General features: G+C 37.9%; 2 protein-coding genes across 2 annotated transcripts; one reads left to right on the forward strand and one right to left on the reverse strand.

The window, feature by feature from the left end:
* Positions 1-242: 242 nt before the first annotated feature.
* Positions 243-2,744, reverse strand: LOC112039494 (L10-interacting MYB domain-containing protein-like). Its single transcript, XM_024072369.2, has 3 exons — positions 2,725-2,744; positions 910-1,260; positions 243-818 (listed from the first exon to the last, which is right to left on the reverse strand). The coding sequence occupies exons 2-3, from the start codon at positions 1,258-1,260 to the stop codon at positions 243-245; spliced, it is 927 nt and encodes a 308-aa protein (XP_023928137.2). The 5' UTR covers positions 2,725-2,744.
* Positions 2,745-15,649: 12,905 nt separating this feature from the next.
* Positions 15,650-17,556, forward strand: LOC136065731 (small ribosomal subunit protein eS6-like). Its single transcript, XM_065769273.1, has 5 exons — positions 15,650-15,774; positions 15,867-15,931; positions 16,961-17,018; positions 17,113-17,221; positions 17,354-17,556. The coding sequence occupies exons 1-5, from the start codon at positions 15,769-15,771 to the stop codon at positions 17,554-17,556; spliced, it is 441 nt and encodes a 146-aa protein (XP_065625345.1). The 5' UTR covers positions 15,650-15,768.
* The last annotated feature ends 1,679 nt before the right edge of the window (positions 17,557-19,235 follow it).

Genomic DNA, 19,235 nt, shown 5'->3' on the forward strand with positions numbered 1-19,235 from the left:
TTAATATAAATCAACATAATAATCAACAAAGTAACAAAAGGCAACAATAGGTCCCAATTCAAAACATCAAGTTAATATTATATTACACATATAGTAGTCCAAAACTAATACTAAATATCACATAACATAGTTTAAAGTTAATACAACATAGCATACTTAATAAAGCTAATATTAGTCGTAAGCTAATACAACATAAAAATAATATTAGTCCTAAGCTAATACAGAGTACCACATAAGGTTGGTCACTTCTTGTTTTCCCTACAAATCATTTCTTGTAGCCACTCCAGCTGTGACTCTGGCTCCTTGAAAGCTAGGAACATCTCCCTACGTGACCTTTTTAGTAAGACAATGGAAGCTTGAATCACAAACTTACTATCCACTCCAGGAAGTGTTCTCACAATCGCCATGACATTATCAATTGAACTTGGTGACTCTTGAGAAGTACCTTCATGCCTATTCTGACATACAGTTATTAATTGACTAATACGATTGTCCAACATTGCAACTCCTCCTATCTTCTTCTCTTTCTTCTGTGAGGGTATTGATTCACTAGTTCGCTTTTGTTTAGAACTACGTGATTGACTAGTATGTCCTTGCTGCAAACTATCAATGTCTAAACTCATGTCACATCGATCATCCTTAAATTCGGAGCTACCATCTGAATCACCAGCACCCTCTTGTGGCATTGTTGGAGGGAGTGTATTTGAAGAAGGGGTCCATGCAGCTACTCCAGTTGCTGCAACATCCCTAAACATTATATCAAGTTCATCTAGATTATGTGGACCTTTCTCTCGAAATTTTCTAGCTTTGGGTAATTCCTACAAAATGTAATTGTAATTTCACTCATATAACAATAATATAAAAAAACTATCTCCAACTAACTACATATTAATAAAATACTCAACTCACCTCCAACTTCCGCGTCCACCAATCATCAGTAGCAAGAATCGTTCCCTTCTCTGCATCCCAACCTAAACCTGTGTCAAGATTCCTCAATTGTTCCCACACTCTCCATTCACCTTTTAATACATCCCACCTACTTTTTAATTGACCCCTACCATAGTTTTGACCGGTCTCATCACAAAATTTGGTCACTAGAGTAGTCCAACCTTCGGTACTAAAGGCAGCACCTTTTGATCTATTCCCAAGTTGAATCTGTTCCACACAAAGCTTACAAAAAGTAGTTGTCCAGCTTGGATTAATATCCCATAATGCTCTAGCCTTTTTTTCCTCAGGGTTGGAAGTGGTGTTTTTACCCATCTATAAAGATAACCAACCACAAGAAATGCAAAAAATAGAATTCATAATTTAGCAATTACAAATATTTAACGCTGACTTAAAATATAAAAAATCTCACAGCAGGCAAGGTTGAACTAAAAAATAGTAAATGGAAAATAAGCAAACAATGTTTGGATATACGTTAAACTAGCAGTGTTTAAAACCATAAAAACAAACCATAAAAACTAGCAATGTTTTTAATTTAATCAGATCACTATTAATAAAAACCCCATGATTACCCTGACAACAACTACATATTGTCTTTTCTCTCCTCTGATTTTCAGACCCCAAACCCAAACTGTTAAATTCCAATCAACAAAAACAAATAACTAAACAAGTATTAGCAGATTAGCGAAACCACAGATTAGACTAAACGAGTCTATGTCCATAAAATATAAAAATGCTCTTGATTTTGAAAGAAATTAATATATAAAAAAAAAGTCATACTCCTGGATCAGAATGGATTTAGGTTGCTTAATTAATTAGTTGGAATATATCTATATATATATATATATATAGATATAGCATTAGCAGGTGAGAGAAATTGTGAAGTAATACAATACCATCCATCAAATGAAGTTTATTGCACATGTAAAAATGCAATACCATCCATCAACTGAATCCTATCTAACTTAACAATTCCAAAGCTTGTGAAGTAATACAATACCATCCATCAAATGAAGTTTATTGCACATGTAAAAATGCACCATAATATGCATAGACTAACAAGAAATGGACAAGTATACTTAAAAGCTTTTTTGGTTTTTCAAAGCTAGCAGTAGCTCGAAATTTGTTTTAAGCCAAGAATGTATGAAGCAATGACATTTCGCGATACCACTACAAGCATTTTTATATTTTATACTGCCTGTATAGCAGAATCAATCTTTGACGGATGTATTCCTGGTAAAATCATTTTTCCCTAAGCATGTAGCACTGAAAAAAAAAATTACAAAGCATGTAGCACTAAAAATTACAAAGAATTTTTCCCTAAGCATTGCGCGAGAGATTACAAAGCATTTTACAGCCAACAGAAAAGCATTTTACAAAGAATTTTACAGCCAACAGAAAAGCATTTTACAAAGCATTTTACAGATTACAAAGAATTTTTCCCTAAAATTACAAAGCATCCACAAAAGAAAAATTACCCAAAGCACTGTTACAAAGCATTTTTCCCTAAGCATGTAGCACTATCATCATCAATGTTACAGAGCATCCACAAAAGAAAAAAAAAATTACAAAGCATGTAGCACTGAAAATTTTTTAGTACCCGGCAAGAAATTACAAAGCATGTAGCACTGAAAATTTTTTAGCTAAAATTTTTTTTCCCACACTCGGTTAAAAAAAAAAAAAAAATTCAGATCAGTGTTGGTACCTAGTATTTTGGTAGCAGATCGGTGTTCTTGGTGTTTTGGTAGCAGATCGGTGTTCTTGGTAGCAGATGGGTACCTGGTATTTTGGTAGCAGATCGGTGTTAAAAAAAAAACACTTCAGTGCAAGAAAGACGGATGAGATGAGCTAATGCCAGAAGAAGAGGAAAGAGGAAGAAGGTTCACGGCTCACTTACCACGGAGAGGGTAGAGCAGAGAAGAGATGAGCGTAAAAGTGAGAGAGGTGAGGGCACGGCAGAGCAGAGAAGAGACGAGAGAAAGCGTGAAGTGTGAGAACTGAGGTATATATATTGCAAGGGTAATTTGGTAAACAGGCAGACCTAACGGATACATATGCGCGTTTGCCTTTGCTTATGGACCTCTGAAGCTCCATATTGTTGCGCGTTCATAGATTATTTTTTGCCTTGGCCCAAAATGCAACTTTTTCCAAAAAGTTGCGTTTTGGGTTGAGCTAAACGCAAAAAACTGTCTCAGCATTTTACAAATGCGCATAAATGGTAAAAGTGGGCTCTAAAAGCCCAACCAAACGGGCACTTAATTTAGTAGCTCTTATCTTAACTCTACGCACTCATTAGATTTTCAAATTAGCAGCATTGAACACACAGATTTTTTGTATTACACCTTATTCAACATATTACAATCATATATTAATATTGCCTAGGAACCTTTGAGCAAGATGGAATCTTATCCCCTCCTTTGTAATTTCTCTTTTATATAAGATAATTCAATAATGACCAATGAGAATAGTGATTTAAATCAAGTACGTTTCTATTGAAAATACTAAAATGTACTAATTGAATTATAAAACTCTTGGCTGCAATCACATATTATTAGTATGCATATACAAAATTTAATTTTCATTATAAATTATTTTAATATGCAAGAATATTACATGTTTTTTTGGATAAGTAAGAAATCGTATATTATATAATTAAAGTTGAGCACCAAAAGTTATAGTTTTGCCAAGTGGTTCTTTTCTCTTTGTAGCTACACTCATTAATTATTAAATTAGTTTAGTTAATTTACAATTATCATTGCAGATTTAAAATGTAATTTTTCTTAAAGATTTTACAAGTAGAACAATCATTAAAAAAAATTGTCATTCTTCTTTTCATGTCTTATAATTTAATAACTTGTAATAATACATCAATAACATTTTCATGTGATAAGTTGTTACTGATTTTAATCTTGGCCCACTACTGAAATTACTTTTTTACCCACTAATAACAACCAATAATGATCTTTCACCTAAAATTTGTTGTGAAAATATTATAAACATAAAATTTCTCTTTAATAATTATGATTTAGATTTTATAATTATCCAATCACAAGAATGTATAATATTAAAATGGAAAGTTTTCAGTTGTTGGTTAATAATAAGATCAAGGGTTATGCCTGTTCCAATCTGTTTCTTGGTCTTTTAAATTTCTTTCTTAGAATATGAAATTTAAATTTGATTTTATTTGATATTATTGCCATGAAAAATTTTAAACTATTTGAGCTATTGGTTTGATTCATCATAATTATTTTTCTTCATTTAACATTTGAAATTTGGTTTTAGTAGGCTAAGCTATTGATTCAACCTAAATTAATGGGCTCGTTGCTATCTATATTTATACTATCTATAAGATGATTTTCCTTTTTGAATTCAACTTTTTTTTTGTGGTTCAAAAATATTCTTGTGGGGATAAGAACCCAAATTTGTATATTGGGCCTTGGGCCTTATCCGAAGACGTAGGACGTGAATATGTTCGAAGGGGAGTAAATGATTGGAGGAGGCCCCAAAGTTGAGAATCACGTAAGTAAAGAATGGAGGAATATAGTCCGAGGAGTAGCTCCTTCTCGGATATGATGAATATCGGTCAAGCATGCATTTGGATAATTTAGGTGACCTTCTAGGGAGTTCCAACGATCAGGATGAACCTCAAGCACGTACAAAGGTGATAAGAACACAGAAATATCTAAAAGAAAAGCTGCTACCACCGCATTAAATGCACGACAACAACTTTTCTGGCCGCATTTATGTGGAAAAGACCCCTGAACAGTGCAGCCTCAGATACCACCATTCACAAAGAGCCAAAGAAGATGTCTGATGGAACATGCACTAGAGTGAAGGCTTAGGTGATTAACAAATGTACGATCAGGATGGCCTGAAAGGAACTATATAATAAAAAAGATCTCTCATAAGAGAGGGGATGGAAAAAAGAATAGAAGAAGAAGGAAGAGAAAAAAGAAGAAAGAAAAGAGAGAAAAGGAATTACTGAAGCACTAAGAACTGTATTAACCTTCAGAACTATTGGATTAATTCATAATCTATTTCCTCGAACAATCATTTTATTGAGGTTTACATGTGTTTCAAGCTTGTTCATCTTTGAAATCCTTATTAACCGTCGTCCAATCCACCAAAAACCCAGCTCTTTCACCCACTCTCTACAAATTTATTGTACTGGGTTCATTGGGCTCATATCCTATACCTTTTGGGTTTGGGCTACAAATCGTGACCTTACAATTGGCGCCGTCTGTGGGGAGAGCTTGAGCGATAGTGAAAGCAACAGTTAACGATGGCAGAACCAGGTCCATAACTAGCAGAATTAAGGGCATCCCAACGTGGCGATCTTTTTCTCAACCTTGAACAGAGAGGTGATTGTGAAGGAAGAGTGCACACCACACACACTGACCGAAGTCAGCCTCGAGGTGGAAGTCACATTTCCCATGCAGAGAACAACAAGAACATGCAACTGAAAATTGATTAATTAAAAATAGAGTTACGCCATGCAAAGAGGAAGTGGGCTTCTTCGAACTTTGACGATTATTCCGATGACGAACAGGACGTTAATTACAGGCAAAGGTCTTGAACCCCACCCAGTGAATCCTTTTCCTATGAAGAAGAGCATCATCGTGAGCGGTAGTTTCGAAGCCCGTCACATAGAGGTGTAGGAAATAACGCTATGAGCAAGGCCTTGAACCAAATCTCCAGGTCGCCTTTCACGCGTAAGATTGAAGAGTCAAGACTTCCTCATCATTTTCATCACCCAATGTTCACCATCTATAATGGTCGAACAAACCCTGTGGAGCACATCCATTCCAACCAGAGGATGGCTGTCTATTCCAAGGATGAAGCTTTGATGTGTAAGGTGTTTCCCTCCAGTCTAGGACTAGTTGCAATAAGGTGGTTTGACAGCCTGAAAGCAGATTCTATATGTTCTTTCAAGGAGCTCACTTAGGAATTTGGTTCCCGTTTTGTCACATGTCGCAGAGTTCCTCGGCCTTTGACTTCCTTACTATCCTTGAGCATGCAAGAGAGTGAGACTCTGAAAATGTATTCAGATAGGTACTGGGAGATGTTTAATGAGATAGATGGCGATTTTGATGAAGTGGCTATCAGTACTTTTAAGCTCGGCCTCCTCGCCGACCACGGTTTGAGGAAATCTCTGACTGGCAAACCTGTCACCAATGTGTGTCAACTGATGGATAGGATTGATAAGTATAAAAGGGTTGAAGAGGATCAACAGTAAGGGAAAGGGAAGGATAAGGTTATCCCCCAGGAGAGGAGGAACTTCAGGTCGGATCGGTACAGTAATAATAGACCACGGAGAGATTTTATTGGACAATCGGGGTCGGCGAATCTCCAAGCAGTCAACGCCGAGTTCTGAGAGCCAGTACATCAAGTTTTGGAGAAGATTAAGAATGAGCCGTTCTTCAAACGACCAAATAAAATGATGGAAAACCCTAAAAGACGCAACCATAACCTCTATTGCCAATACCATCAAGATCACGGGCATACCACAGAGGATTGTAGAAGTCTGTGGGACCATTTGGACCAGCTTGTCTGCGAAGGCAAGTTAAAACAGCTTTTGCATCACTCTAGTGGTCAAGGGAGCCAAGCAAACTCGGAATCTTGGAGAGATGATTCTTCAAGACCCCCCTTGGGAACGATAAATGTCATTTTTGCTGCACCAGGGAGAACAAGATCCTACCCATCCAAGGTTATGTCTATAGCCCGTCTATCAGCAAGAGACATTAATCAAGATCTGAAAAGGGCTAGAATGGAAATTTCACAAGTTTTGGGCTTTTCGGATGAAGATAAAATCGGAACCATCCAACCCCACGACGATGCTTTGGTAATCACTCTTAGAATTTGAGGGTATGATGTGAAGAGGGTGATGGTGGACCAAGGTAGTGAGGCTGAGATAATGTACCCCGACCAGTATAAAGGGCTAAACTTAAAACCCGAGGACTTAACGCCCTACAGTTTCCCCTTGGTGAGTTTCGACAGGAAGGTCGTTGTCCCAAAGGGGCAAATCCTACAACCTGTGCAAACTGGTCTAGAAGTAGTAGAGGTAGATTTCATTATCGTAGATGCATATTCACCCTATCCAGGAATCGTGGCCAGACGCTGGCTACATACACTAGGAGTTGTTTCTTCTACTCTCCACCAAAAGGTTAAATATCCGTCCGAATGCCAGGTTAAGGAGAACTTAGGAGATCAATCTGTGGCCAGAAAATGCTTGGTGGCTGCCATCCAACATAAGCCCGAGGCTGAGTCCTCGGCCCATGATGGAGAGGATTTATAGTAGTTAAAATCTCTGGCGTGGCCCATAGATGATTCAGCCAAGGGGGCGAAATGCAAAAATTTGGTTAAGGTGGTTATTGGCGATGATCCTAAGAAGTTCTTTCAGGTTGGTTCTCAATTACCCATTCAAGAAAGAGAGGTGTTATTAGAATTTCTTAAGGAAAATGTAGATGTGTTTGCCTGGAATGCTTATGAAGCCTCAAGAGTGGATCCAGAATTCATCTATCACCACCTGAATGTCAACCCATTGGTCACCCCTAAGAAACAGCCTCCTCGGCGCCCATCCAAGGAGCATGCTGATGCAGTACGAGAGGGAGTAACAAAGCTCAAGCAAGCTGAAGCTATTAAGGAAGTTTTTTTATCCTGAATGGTTAGCAAATATTGTGGTGGTGAAAAAGAAGAGTGGGAAGTGACGAGTGTGCATAGATTTCACAGACTTGAATAAGGTTTGCCCTAAAGATCCATTCTCTATGCCTAAAATAGACCAGCTAGTGGATGCAACTGTAGGCCATCCATGAATAAGCTTCCTGAACACCTTTCAAGGTTATCACCAAATACCTTTAGCCCTGGATGATCAGGAGAAGACTACTTTTGTCACCCTCATTGGGAACTACCACTATAAAGTGATATCATTTGGTTTGAAAAATGCAGGATTCACCTACCAAAGAATGATAATGATGATGTTTGAGCCACAGTTGGATAAGAATATTGAAATCTACATAGATTACATGGTGGTGAAAAACAAGGCAGTTTCTGAGCATGTAGGAGACTTGGAAAACATCTTTGAAGTTCTTAGAAAATATAAGTTGCATCTAAACTCTTCCAAGTGCTCGTTTGGCATGGGATCAGGCAAATTCTTGGGTTATATGGTAACTCACAAGGGGATTGAGGTCAATCCCGACTAGATAAAGGCTATTAACAGTTTGCAACCACCTCGGAATCCCAAAGAAGTCCAAAAATTGACCGAAATGGCCGCTGCTTTGAACCGGTTTATCTCTCGATCAGCAGATAGATGCAGACCTTTTTTCTTGTTGATCAACAAATGAAAGGAGTTTGAGTGGACTGAAGAATGTGCCTTAACTTTCCAGCAGCTTAAAAACTATCTAGCTCGATCACCAATCATGTCCAGTCCTGAGCTAGATGAGGTTCTATTTGCCTACATTGCTGTAGTCCCTTATGCTGTAAGTTTGGTATTGATACGAGTTGATCGTGGTGTACAACGGCCAGTTTATTATGTGTGTAAGTCACTGCATGAGGCAGAGGTTCGTTATCTACTGCTAGAAAAAGCCATCCTAGCAGTAGTGCATGGTACACGGAAGTTGCCCCATTATTTCCAAGCACATACAGTTGTTGTCCTCACCCAGCTTTCGCTTAAAGCCATACTCTGAAGTGCTGATTACACAGGGAGGATAGCTAAATGGAGTACAGTTCTAGGGACTTTCGACATCAAGTACATGCCTCATACCTCCATCAAGGGCCAAGTCCTCGCAGATCTGGTGGCCAAGTTCGCTGAACCCCCATTAGAAGAATTGGTACCAACACAAAACATGGATGAAAAATCGGTTGGTATGATATCCCAACGAGGCTCCTCATCCCAGGAGGTGTACATTGACGGTGCAGCAAATCCGAAAAGGTTCCAGAGTGGGGCTAGTGCTGGTATCCCTTGAGAAAATCACCGTTGAAAAGTCATTGAGGCTAGATTTCTTAGCTGCAAATAATGAGGCTGAATATGAAGCTCTATTGATGGGAATGACCATCGTTCAAAAAATGGGCGGAAAGGCAGTGAAAATGTTCTTGAACTCAAGGTTAGTCATCGGCCAAGTAAAAGGAGAATTCAAAGCGAAAGATGAAAGAATGCAGGGATATTTGAGTCAGGTTAAATGCCTGTAATCAGGATTTAAATCTTTCAACTTACTGCACATCCCCAGAAGCGAAAACACACATGTTGACTCCTTAGCCACACTTACGACCTCTTCGGCATAGAATCTGCCTCGGGTTATCATCGTAGAGGATTTGTACAAACCCGCAGAGATGAAAAAAGAAACAGTCCGAGTCCAGGTCAGAGCAAGGCCCAACTGGATGGACCCCATAGTTCTATTCCTGAAGGAAGACATTCTGCCTGAAGCAAAATCAGAGGCTGACAAGGTACGGAGAAAGGCCATTCGGTTCTAGTTGTTCGAGAACCATAAATTATATAAACGCTTTTTTTCAGGACCATATTTGTTGTGTGTACATCCTAAGACAACTGAATTACTCCTCAAGGAGCTACATGAAGGAATTTGTAGAAGCCATACTGAAGGTAGATCCCTAGCACATAGAGCCATCACCCAAGACTATTGGTAGCCAAATATGCAAAGGAAGGCCCAAGAATATGTGAAAAATGAGATCAGTGCCAACGGTTCACACCAAACATACACCAACCTGGGGGGATCCTTAATCCACTATCTAGCCCTTGCCCATTCGCTTAGTGGGGCTTAGACATTGTAAGTCCATTCCCTAAGGCACTAGAAAACAAGAGATACTTGCTGGTCGGCACGGACTATTTCACCAAATGGGTCGCTGAACCTCTGGCAAACATTAGAGATGTAGATGCCAAGAAATTTGTCTGGAGAAACATCGTCACTCGATTTGGGATTCCTCATACCGTTATCTTAGACAATGGCCTTCAGTTTGATAGCAAAGCGTTTAGAGGTTATTGTTGTAAATTGGGAATTATGAACAAATATTCCACCCTTGCTTATCCCCAAGGGAATGGACAAGCTGAGGCTGTTAACAAGATCATAGTGAATGGATTAAAGAAAATGCTAGATGATGCGAAGGGCAAATGGGTGGAAGAACTGCCACATGCTCTCCGGACATATCGAACCACTCCTCGCAGATCTACTGGGGAAACCCCCTTCTCAATGACTTATGGGGCTAAAGCTGTCGCCCTTCTAGAATCTGGTTTCCCAATGTTAAGAACCAGTTCATTCAATCTGAGCACAAACAATGAACTACTAAAGAAGAATTTGGACTTGATTGAAGAGATGAGGGAAAATGCAATGGTCCAATTGGCATATTATCAACATAAGCTCAAACAGGGTTATGATGGCAATGTAAAGCTAAGACCTTTAACACCTGGTGATCTGGTGTTAAGGAAAGTTGTAGGCACTGCAAAGAACCCAACTTGGGGAAAGTTAGGACCCAATTGGGAAGGACCATACCGTATTACCTCAGGGGCTGGCATCGGGGCATATTTTCTAGAAGATTTAGATAATCATGTAGTACCACGCCCATGAAATGTAAACAACCTTAAAATGTATTATTATTAACGAGTTTTTCCTTGATCAATATGTTTATCTGTTACATAAGGGTTTTGTACTTTCTGTTACTATAACTCTCTTATAAGTGTTTAAATTTAAACTCAACCATGCCTGAAGTCCTCGGACCAGATGATATGAGTTGGTTAACACTCCATTACAATTCTTATAAGTGTTTAAATTTAAACTCAATTATGCCCGAAGTCCTCAGACCAGATTATATGAGTTGGTTAACATTCCATTACAATTTTTATAAGTGTTTAAACTTAAACTAAATCATACCTGAAGTCTTCGGACCAAATAATATGAGTTGGTTAACACTTCATTACAATTCTTATAAGTGTTTAAACTTAAACTCAATCATGCCTGAAGTCCTCGGACCAGATGATATGAGTTGGTTAACACTCCATTACAATTCTTATAAGTGTCTAAACTTAAACTCAATCATACCCGAAGTCCTCGGACCAGATGATATGAGTTGGGTAACACTTCATTACAATTTTTATAAGTGTCTAAACTTAAACTCAATTATGCCTGAAGTCCTCGGACCAGATGATATGAGTTGGTTAATATGTCATTACAATTTTTATAAGTGTTTAAACCGATCCTAAATCATGTAAGTTCTCTCGGACTACATACTTGGGTTAAATTAACACTCAGTGGCGTTCTTTGTAAGTGTTAGACATGGCCCAATTTAGGCAAAGTCACTAAGTACAAAAATATGCCTAAAAGCTCTAACCAAGTCCTTAGATTAACACCCCCAAGTAAGGTAGAGTACTTAATTATTTGCTTATGTGTCGAAGAATGTAAAAGGCACCTTTATCTTCCATTATTTACCAAGTTTGTTACTAATTCTTATACGAACCAATTTTTGTTAGTACTTAGTTAAGTTATTTGCATCATTAGCAGGGTGTTATTATTGATTCTGTTCAAGTTAAAGTAACAACAGATCAATATTATCTGTAATAACAATAAACCAGATAGTATATATAGTGAAGACATAGGAGATAAAAGAAGAATACATTCATTGATTAGAAAAAGAGTATTTTACATTCCCTTAAAAAAATAAAAATAAAAATAAAAAAAAATAAAATAAAGGTCCTAATAGCTAAGTCTTTGTTTTGGGGGCAAGAGGGTTAGCTGCGTGACTTGGTTGGAAGGAGTCAGGACCTACGAGTTCGCAAATTTCAAGATCATAATATACGCTCTCAGGTCGCCTCAAGTCAGAGTCTGCAAGGACCCCAGCAGCATCAAAGGCTTTACCCCAAGACACATCACAGTATTCTCTACACACTGCAGAGAGCTCCTCTGTGAGCCTGACTTGAGTCTCCTCCACTCCAAGCTTATACGATGTTTGCTTCTTAGCCTCGGCTGCCTCCTTGGCCAGTTGGGCTGCCTCTTTGACCCTTGGAAGCTCAGCTCAAAGATCTTTCACCATTTGCCTCTCTGTAGGCAGGTTAATTTCAGTTATATACAACTGCTGGTGTTGATCTTCGGCCTGCCTTTCTGCAGTCTTAAGGCCTGTATCAGCACTGCCCCTGGCCTTAATCGCCTCTTTTAACTACTTGGACAGCTTAGCTTGATCCTTTCTAAGATTACCCAAGATTTTCACGACCTCGGACCGAGAATGGGCCTCCGCCTTAGCTTCGTTGCGGGTATCCTTAAGCCATTCCTCGGCCACGTAAACTTGTTGGGTAATCTACATAACAGAAATGGAAAAATTTAGTATAAAACAAAGTAGAGGAATGAGTAAAAACCATCAAACGTTTATTTAGAGAAGTGGATCAAATCACTTACCATAGCCAGATCCCTCTTAAGGGATAGGAAAAGTTCTTGCTGATTGAAGCGCCTGTAAGCATCCATATCTCTTCGCAGGAGAAATGGCTACTCCAAGGCCTCAGCAATATGACTTGCCTGCCCTCCTTGATAGTTTCTGACTGAGGTGTCCCAAGCGATGAGAGCACCATCTACCTCCAGCTTAGGGGACCATATGCGCGGTGGCCGGCGCACATCAACCGCGAGAGGATCCTTCCGGCTCTCAACAGAAGGGGACATTTTGCCTCGCTAGTCTTTGACCACCTTTTGTTGTTTGTTTCCCTTCGAAGGGCCCACCTCGCCTTCTTCAAGGACTTCATTTGGCCTCTTCTTCTTTAGCTCAGGGACTAGCTTTAGTCCAAGGTCAGCAGGAAGCTGAGGAGGGGGAGGAGGAAGATTCGCTAAGGGTTTAGACTTATTGCCTTCTTTCGAGGTGGATACTTTATTCCTTCCCTTCATAAGTTCCCTTAGACTCTTGCCTTCTGCTTTTAAAGCCATGTCTTCCTCTTTTTCATCTAAAGTGTCTTCCAAATAAGTGACCACAGGAATAGGGGCGTGAACACTTGAATGTCTATCCGGTTCTTCCTCGGCCTCCGATATAAAAATCACTTGTACTCCCTGTGCTTCCTTCTCTTCGAATTGAAATTTATCAATTTCCTCTTCGAGCGAGGAACTAGAAGAGGCAGCCCCTTCTTCAGCTGCCCCTACTCCAAGGGGAACTTGTTGAATCGGTGGGACGACCAAAGGAACACCCTGTGGGACTGGGTGAGCTACTGGAGGAAGATTGTATGGAGCCAAAATATTTGGCCGAGATACATCGATCCGATTTATCTGCTGGTCACCTGCCCTTATAGCGTTGTCGACCTTTTGAAATTTATCCGAAAGAGGTTTGAAATCCAAAATTAGATGGACAGCTCGAAATTGCCCGTTTTCACTTACAAAAATCTGGGATCTCAGCAGGTAATTGAGGGCTGCTATGTTAGTTAAGCTGAGCCGAGGAGCTACGTGCCTTCTATCTATTAATACCAAGAAAGAACTAAGTGTAGTCAAAAACTTAAAGTCCATTGTTTAAAAAAAAAAAAAAAAAAGAACAATAAAAAAATTAGACAAAAAGAAGTTAAACAAGGCCGAGGACAAAGAGCCTAAGTTGGGTTGGGCAATGAAGATCGTCATACCACGCTCCTGAAGCAATCGGGTAGTCGTCTTTCATCCCCTTGTTAGATTTGGGGAGACTGGAGATGAGTTTGACAATATCAGATTGGGATTTAAGGTAAAATCCCGCCCCTTTTTGTTTGTGAAACTTGTACATGTGAACCACGTCGTGCCAAGTGAGCCCTAAGCCTAAATGCTGGTTTAGAGCGTCGATACTGTCTAGGATTCTAAAAAGATTGGATGCGCACGGGTAAGGACAAATCCTATGGTTACGAAAATATTCCCTTGTAATATCACCCATGGGGAGAGTCATTCCCCCTTCTATGAAAGATATCATAGGGATTATGACTTCTCATACTTCTCGGTCAGTTGCTATTCCTTTCGGGGAACAATATCGTAGGACGACCTCCTGTGGTATGTGATATTCTCTCTCAAAAATCTCTATTTTCACAGGGCTGTCCACTAAATACTTAAATCTACCAATTTCAAACAAATAAAGAGGAAAAACACTGGAAACGACAACTTGGGGAAGCGAGAAGTTGTCTGATGGGACATGCACTCGAGTGAAGGCTTAGATGATTAACAAGTGTACGATCAGGATGGCCTGAAAGGAACTATATAATATAAAAGATCTCCCATAAGAAAGGGGACAGAAAAAAGAATGGAAGAAGAAGGAAGAGAAAAAAGAAGAAAGAAAAGTGAGAAAAGGAATTACTGTAGCACTAAGAACTATATTAACCTTCAGAACTATTGGATTAATTCATAATCTATCTCCTCGGACAATCATTTTATTGAGGTTTACATGTGTTTCATGCTTGTTCATCTTTTAAATCCTTATTAACCGTCATCCAATCCACCAAAAGCTCAGTTTTTTCACTCACTCTCAACAAATTCATTGTACTAGGCTCATTGAGCTCATATTCCATACCTTTTGGGCTTGGGCTACAAATCGTGACCCTACAATTCTCATTAATGAAGAGTAATTTCTCTTAAAAGATAGGGTCATAAATATCAAATAACAAATTTCATTTTAAATTCAAAAAGAGAACTCCTAAAATTTTGAATTTTTTTTCCCTTTAAGTTCATCTTTTTATTCGCTGAAATTTAGCATTTTTTATTCCTTTTTCTTCTGAATAAAAGTAAAACACACCCCATTAAAAAAAAAAAAAAATAAAAACTAAAATTTAGCATTCTTTCCCCCTAAAACTTTTTTTTTATATCACTACGCCACTTTTAAACACATGTTTAAAAAAAATTACAGTTACTACTTATCTCTAAAGTTTATCATTTTTATTTGTTTGAAAAATAAAAAAAAATATTTACAAATTATAATAGATGAAGCACCAGCATCCGGGGATGCAAAAAAGTATCTATTTTACATCTTTAAAATATATTTTATTTATTTTACCAACTCATTTTACAACTCACACAATATCTCAATTTTTATTTTTACATACAACTCATTAAAATAATATAAACTATCACATCCAATAATATAAACAACTCATTTCTCTCTCTTCTTTACCATATTTTTCTTCCCTTTTTTTCCTCTCTTCTTCTCTCTCCATCAAATCTACACTGCCAACTAGGGAGAAAGTGAATTAAAAAATTATATTTATATTTACACCTCAGCTACAGTAGATTGTAAATTTACAACCTTACTGTAGCTGGGTGGGAAAAAGTTTTGGATATACCAACCCGGATGTTGGTGGTTTTGGACATATGAGGAGCTAAAATAGCAAAATGGGGGAGGATTTTACACCCCTAATGCTAATGCTGTTATTTCTATTATTTTTTGAGTCTGGACTAGCGAATTGGGCAAAATCAGTGAAAACCAGCTCTATATATCCACCCAAAAGAATTTAATAGGCCTGGAGGCCCGAAATAAAACGTTCCAATCTTATTCGGCCCATGACAACATGTATTTTTTGAGCTACATGACAGCATACATTAAAAGGCCCAATAGGGAACCCAAAATGGGGTAAGGATATGGTACAAGACAGTCCTACTACAGTTAAATACTGTACCCCAATCGAATCAAAACCCAAAACACCCGCATCCAGATCAACGGCATGTAATTCACTCACACGGGTTACTGTTATTAACTTCATAACACCGAAGACTTCCTTACTCTGATATATAAAAGGCTTCCACAAAGCCACAACCAAAAACCCTAAATCTCTACGAAGAGCCCCAGCGGAGCAAGAGCCAGAAGCGGCATTTTCTCATCGCGGCTGTAGCGTAGCGATCGTGTTCATCGAAAATGAAGGTTTGGATCTATCAAACTCTCTCTCTCTCTCTCTCTGAAACCCTAACTTTCTTCGATTCTTACATCCACTTTTCCTTTTCGTTTCGTTTCAGTTTAACATCGCAAACCCGACCACCGGGTGCCAGAAGAAGCTCGAAATCGACGACGATGCCAAACTGTACCTATCTCTCTCTCTGTGTGATTAATTTTGGTGGAATTGTAAATTTATTTGGATCCAATTGTATTCAACAGGGTTGTGAATGATAGTAATGATTTGTTTGTGATTAACCTGTATATATGTCTTTGCAATGAATAGAGTTTTGTGTTTAATAATAATTTATTGGCATTGCAATGCATGATTAGCCATTTTGTGTATGATAATAATTCAGGTTAAAATTTGTGTGTAATGAATAATCTGGCATCTGCATTAATGATTTGCATTGTGAGTTTTGATTGCTATCTTTCATTGTTGTTGGCTTAATGCCCATAGAAAAAAGGTCTACAATGTATGATAGAAAAATGTGTAGAATTTAAACAGTTTTGCCTAAAAAATTATTATAATCGTGTTCATTTTGCATTTAGTTGTTTATTCTTTATGTATCTCAAGGACGAAGGAAGAGAGCCGATGGTGTTTGTTGTGTGTGAAAAAATCAAGAAAAATTAATATTTTAATGAAATGTAGTGTAAAATAGATAATTTGATGTTAGTTTTGAAAAGTGAATATCTAAAATAGAAAAGTAGGTTCTTATCCTAAAATATGCAGGAATTTTTGTACAAGCTGATGTGAATTCTCTTAACACTTTTATGTTTAGGAATGTCATGAACTGTTGCTGTTGTTAATTGTTTTCTTAGGTTCTGGGAAAACTTAGATACTTTTCCTTAGGTGCCATAACTTACTGCATTGACTAATGCACTGTAGACAGTCTTAACTTTCTCAAGGATGATTAAAATTCGACCATGTGAGTTAGTGGTTAAGCAACATGGTTAAAGTTAATCCGGGGAACCTTGGGTACTTAAGTTTTGCCAATGTATTCATATGTTTGTATTTTTCCCTGTCTGCCTGGCTCTATGTTTGTTTTGTGGCCACAGATGTGTGTATTTTAAAGTGCAACTTTTTTATGCTGTTCTCTTCTTCTTTTTTTCGTTCGCAAATTTTATGTTGCAATTGAGAAGTAACCGAAATTCCAATCTTAAACTACTATTACAGCCGGGCATTTTGGGACAAGAGGATCTCACAAGAAGTCAATGGAGATGCACTGGGTGAGGTATGGTTGCTTGTAGTTTTCTTTTTAACCTTTTGCTATTTTTACTTCTTAAGTTGTGCTGCATTAAAAATTTTCCTTTTTTTTTTTTTTGCAGGAGTTCAGGGGTTACGTGTTTAAGATAATGGGAGGCTGTGACAAGCAGGGTTTTCCAATGAAGCAGGGAGTGTTGACTCCTGGCCGTGTTCGTCTCTTGCTCCACAGAGGTTTGTTTGTTGTGTATTATTTGTGTACTTTTTTTGCTTTTGTGAGGAAATAACTTGGTGTGCATTTCCAGCAAACGTCTGGATTTGTTTTGTTGTCATTGTCACTAATTGGTGCAGAGTTTGTTTGAACAGGAACCCCTTGCTTCCGTGGTCATGGCCGCAGGAATGGAGAGAGGAGAAGGAAGTCTGTCCGTGGATGCATTGTTAGCCCAGACCTCTCAGTTTTGAACTTGGTTATTGTGAAGAAAGGTGATAATGACCTTCCTGGACTCACTGATGTTGAGAAGCCAAGAATGAGAGGTCCAAAGAGGATATCCAATCCACTAACAGCCTAACTCTTTTACCCGCTTTCTACAAATTCATTCTACTGGGCTCATTGGGCTCATACCCCCCTCTTGGGCTTCCAAATCGTGACCCTATTGCAATCATTCATCCATTGATTTCCTATTCGATTACATAATCGATTTTTAATTATGTTCATTGCCGAAAAAACTCTTTTAACAGCAATTGTTGCAACTAGTAAGATCAATGCCAAAGTCACTAATGGATATAAAACATCTTTTTTTTTTTTTTTAAACATTACCAAGTGAGACCCATGGTTTTATATTATAGTTGTACGTTTTTGTTTTTAAAAGTCCATCAAGCTACCGTGTAGTGTGTTCAGACTCCTATCTTATTCAATGTAGAGATTTATTTATTTTTAATCATTACTAAGTGGGACCCATTGGTTTTATATATTAGAATTATAGTAGGAGGAGAAGTGTTTCGAGCAAAGGTACCGTGAATTGAATTTTTTTTTTTTTGTCAAGGGAGAGAAAATAAGGCATTTTAGGACATTATAATATTATTAGTAAAAAAAAACTGAAAGTTCAGAGGGGCACCTACCCACCCTCCCCCCCCCCCCCTTCGCTCCTGCTTACAAGGTCAAATAGTTATTTGGTAGATCAGCAAACTATTCCCATTTCAGTAGTTCAATAAATCTAACTAATTCCGATTTTTATAATAAAAAATAAAAACAATCTGATTCCACCTTGTCAAAATAAATAAATAAATAAAAATATGGTTCTTGACACACGTATGATTAATTTGTATGATCAATAATTCAGTATCCATTTTACAAATTAATTGACATGGGCTAATATTAATATGCAATTATGAATTAATAATATATATCATGATGCATAATTATCTACGCAAACAATGGCAGAGTTAGGATTTTGATTTAGGGGACAAGTTTAAGATAAAATTAATTTTAAAAAAAATTCTAAATATAAAAAATTAAGTTATTAAAAAATACTTGATTAACATAGAAAAATGTAGGGATAAAAGCCCAAATTCACATATTGGGCCTTGGGTCCTATATGAGGATGAGGGTCCGTCCGAGAAGGAGTAAATAATTGGAAAAGACCCCGAAGTGGAAAATCATGTAAGGAAATGATCAAGAAATATCATCCGAGGAGATTATCCTTCTTGGATATTAAGAATACTAGTCAAGCAAATACTTGGGCGGTTTGGGTAATCTTCTAGGAAGTTCCAACAATAAGGATGAGCTTCATACACGTATAAAGATGATAAGAACAGAGAAATATCTAAGGGAAAAGCTGCTCCCACCGCATTAAATGTACTGCAGCAACTTTTCTGGCCGCATTTATGTGGAGAAGACCCTGAACAGTGCAACCTTAGCTACCGCCACTCATGGAGAACTAAAGAAGATACTTGATGGGACATATACTCAAGTGAATGTTTAGATGAAGAACAAGTGTACAATAAAGATGGAAAAAAGAAAGATATATAAATGTAAAGGATCTCTCATGAGAGGGAGCTCGAAGGAGGGGAAGCAGAAGAGAGAAGAAAAAGTTTACTGTAGCTCTAAGAATTATATAAACAAAAGCTTGTCTCTTCGGAGAACAATTTACTCAAGTTTCAAGTTTGTTCTTGCAATTATTTACCTGTTGAACCTTTGTTAGACGTTGTTTAGTTCACTAACAGCCCAACTCTTTCACACACTCTCTAC

The sequence above is a fragment of the Quercus suber genome, unplaced genomic scaffold (genome assembly GCF_002906115.3).
Source record: "Quercus suber isolate HL8 unplaced genomic scaffold, Cork oak 2.0 scaffold_1101, whole genome shotgun sequence".
In the NCBI taxonomy this organism is placed as follows: domain Eukaryota; kingdom Viridiplantae; phylum Streptophyta; class Magnoliopsida; order Fagales; family Fagaceae; genus Quercus; species Quercus suber.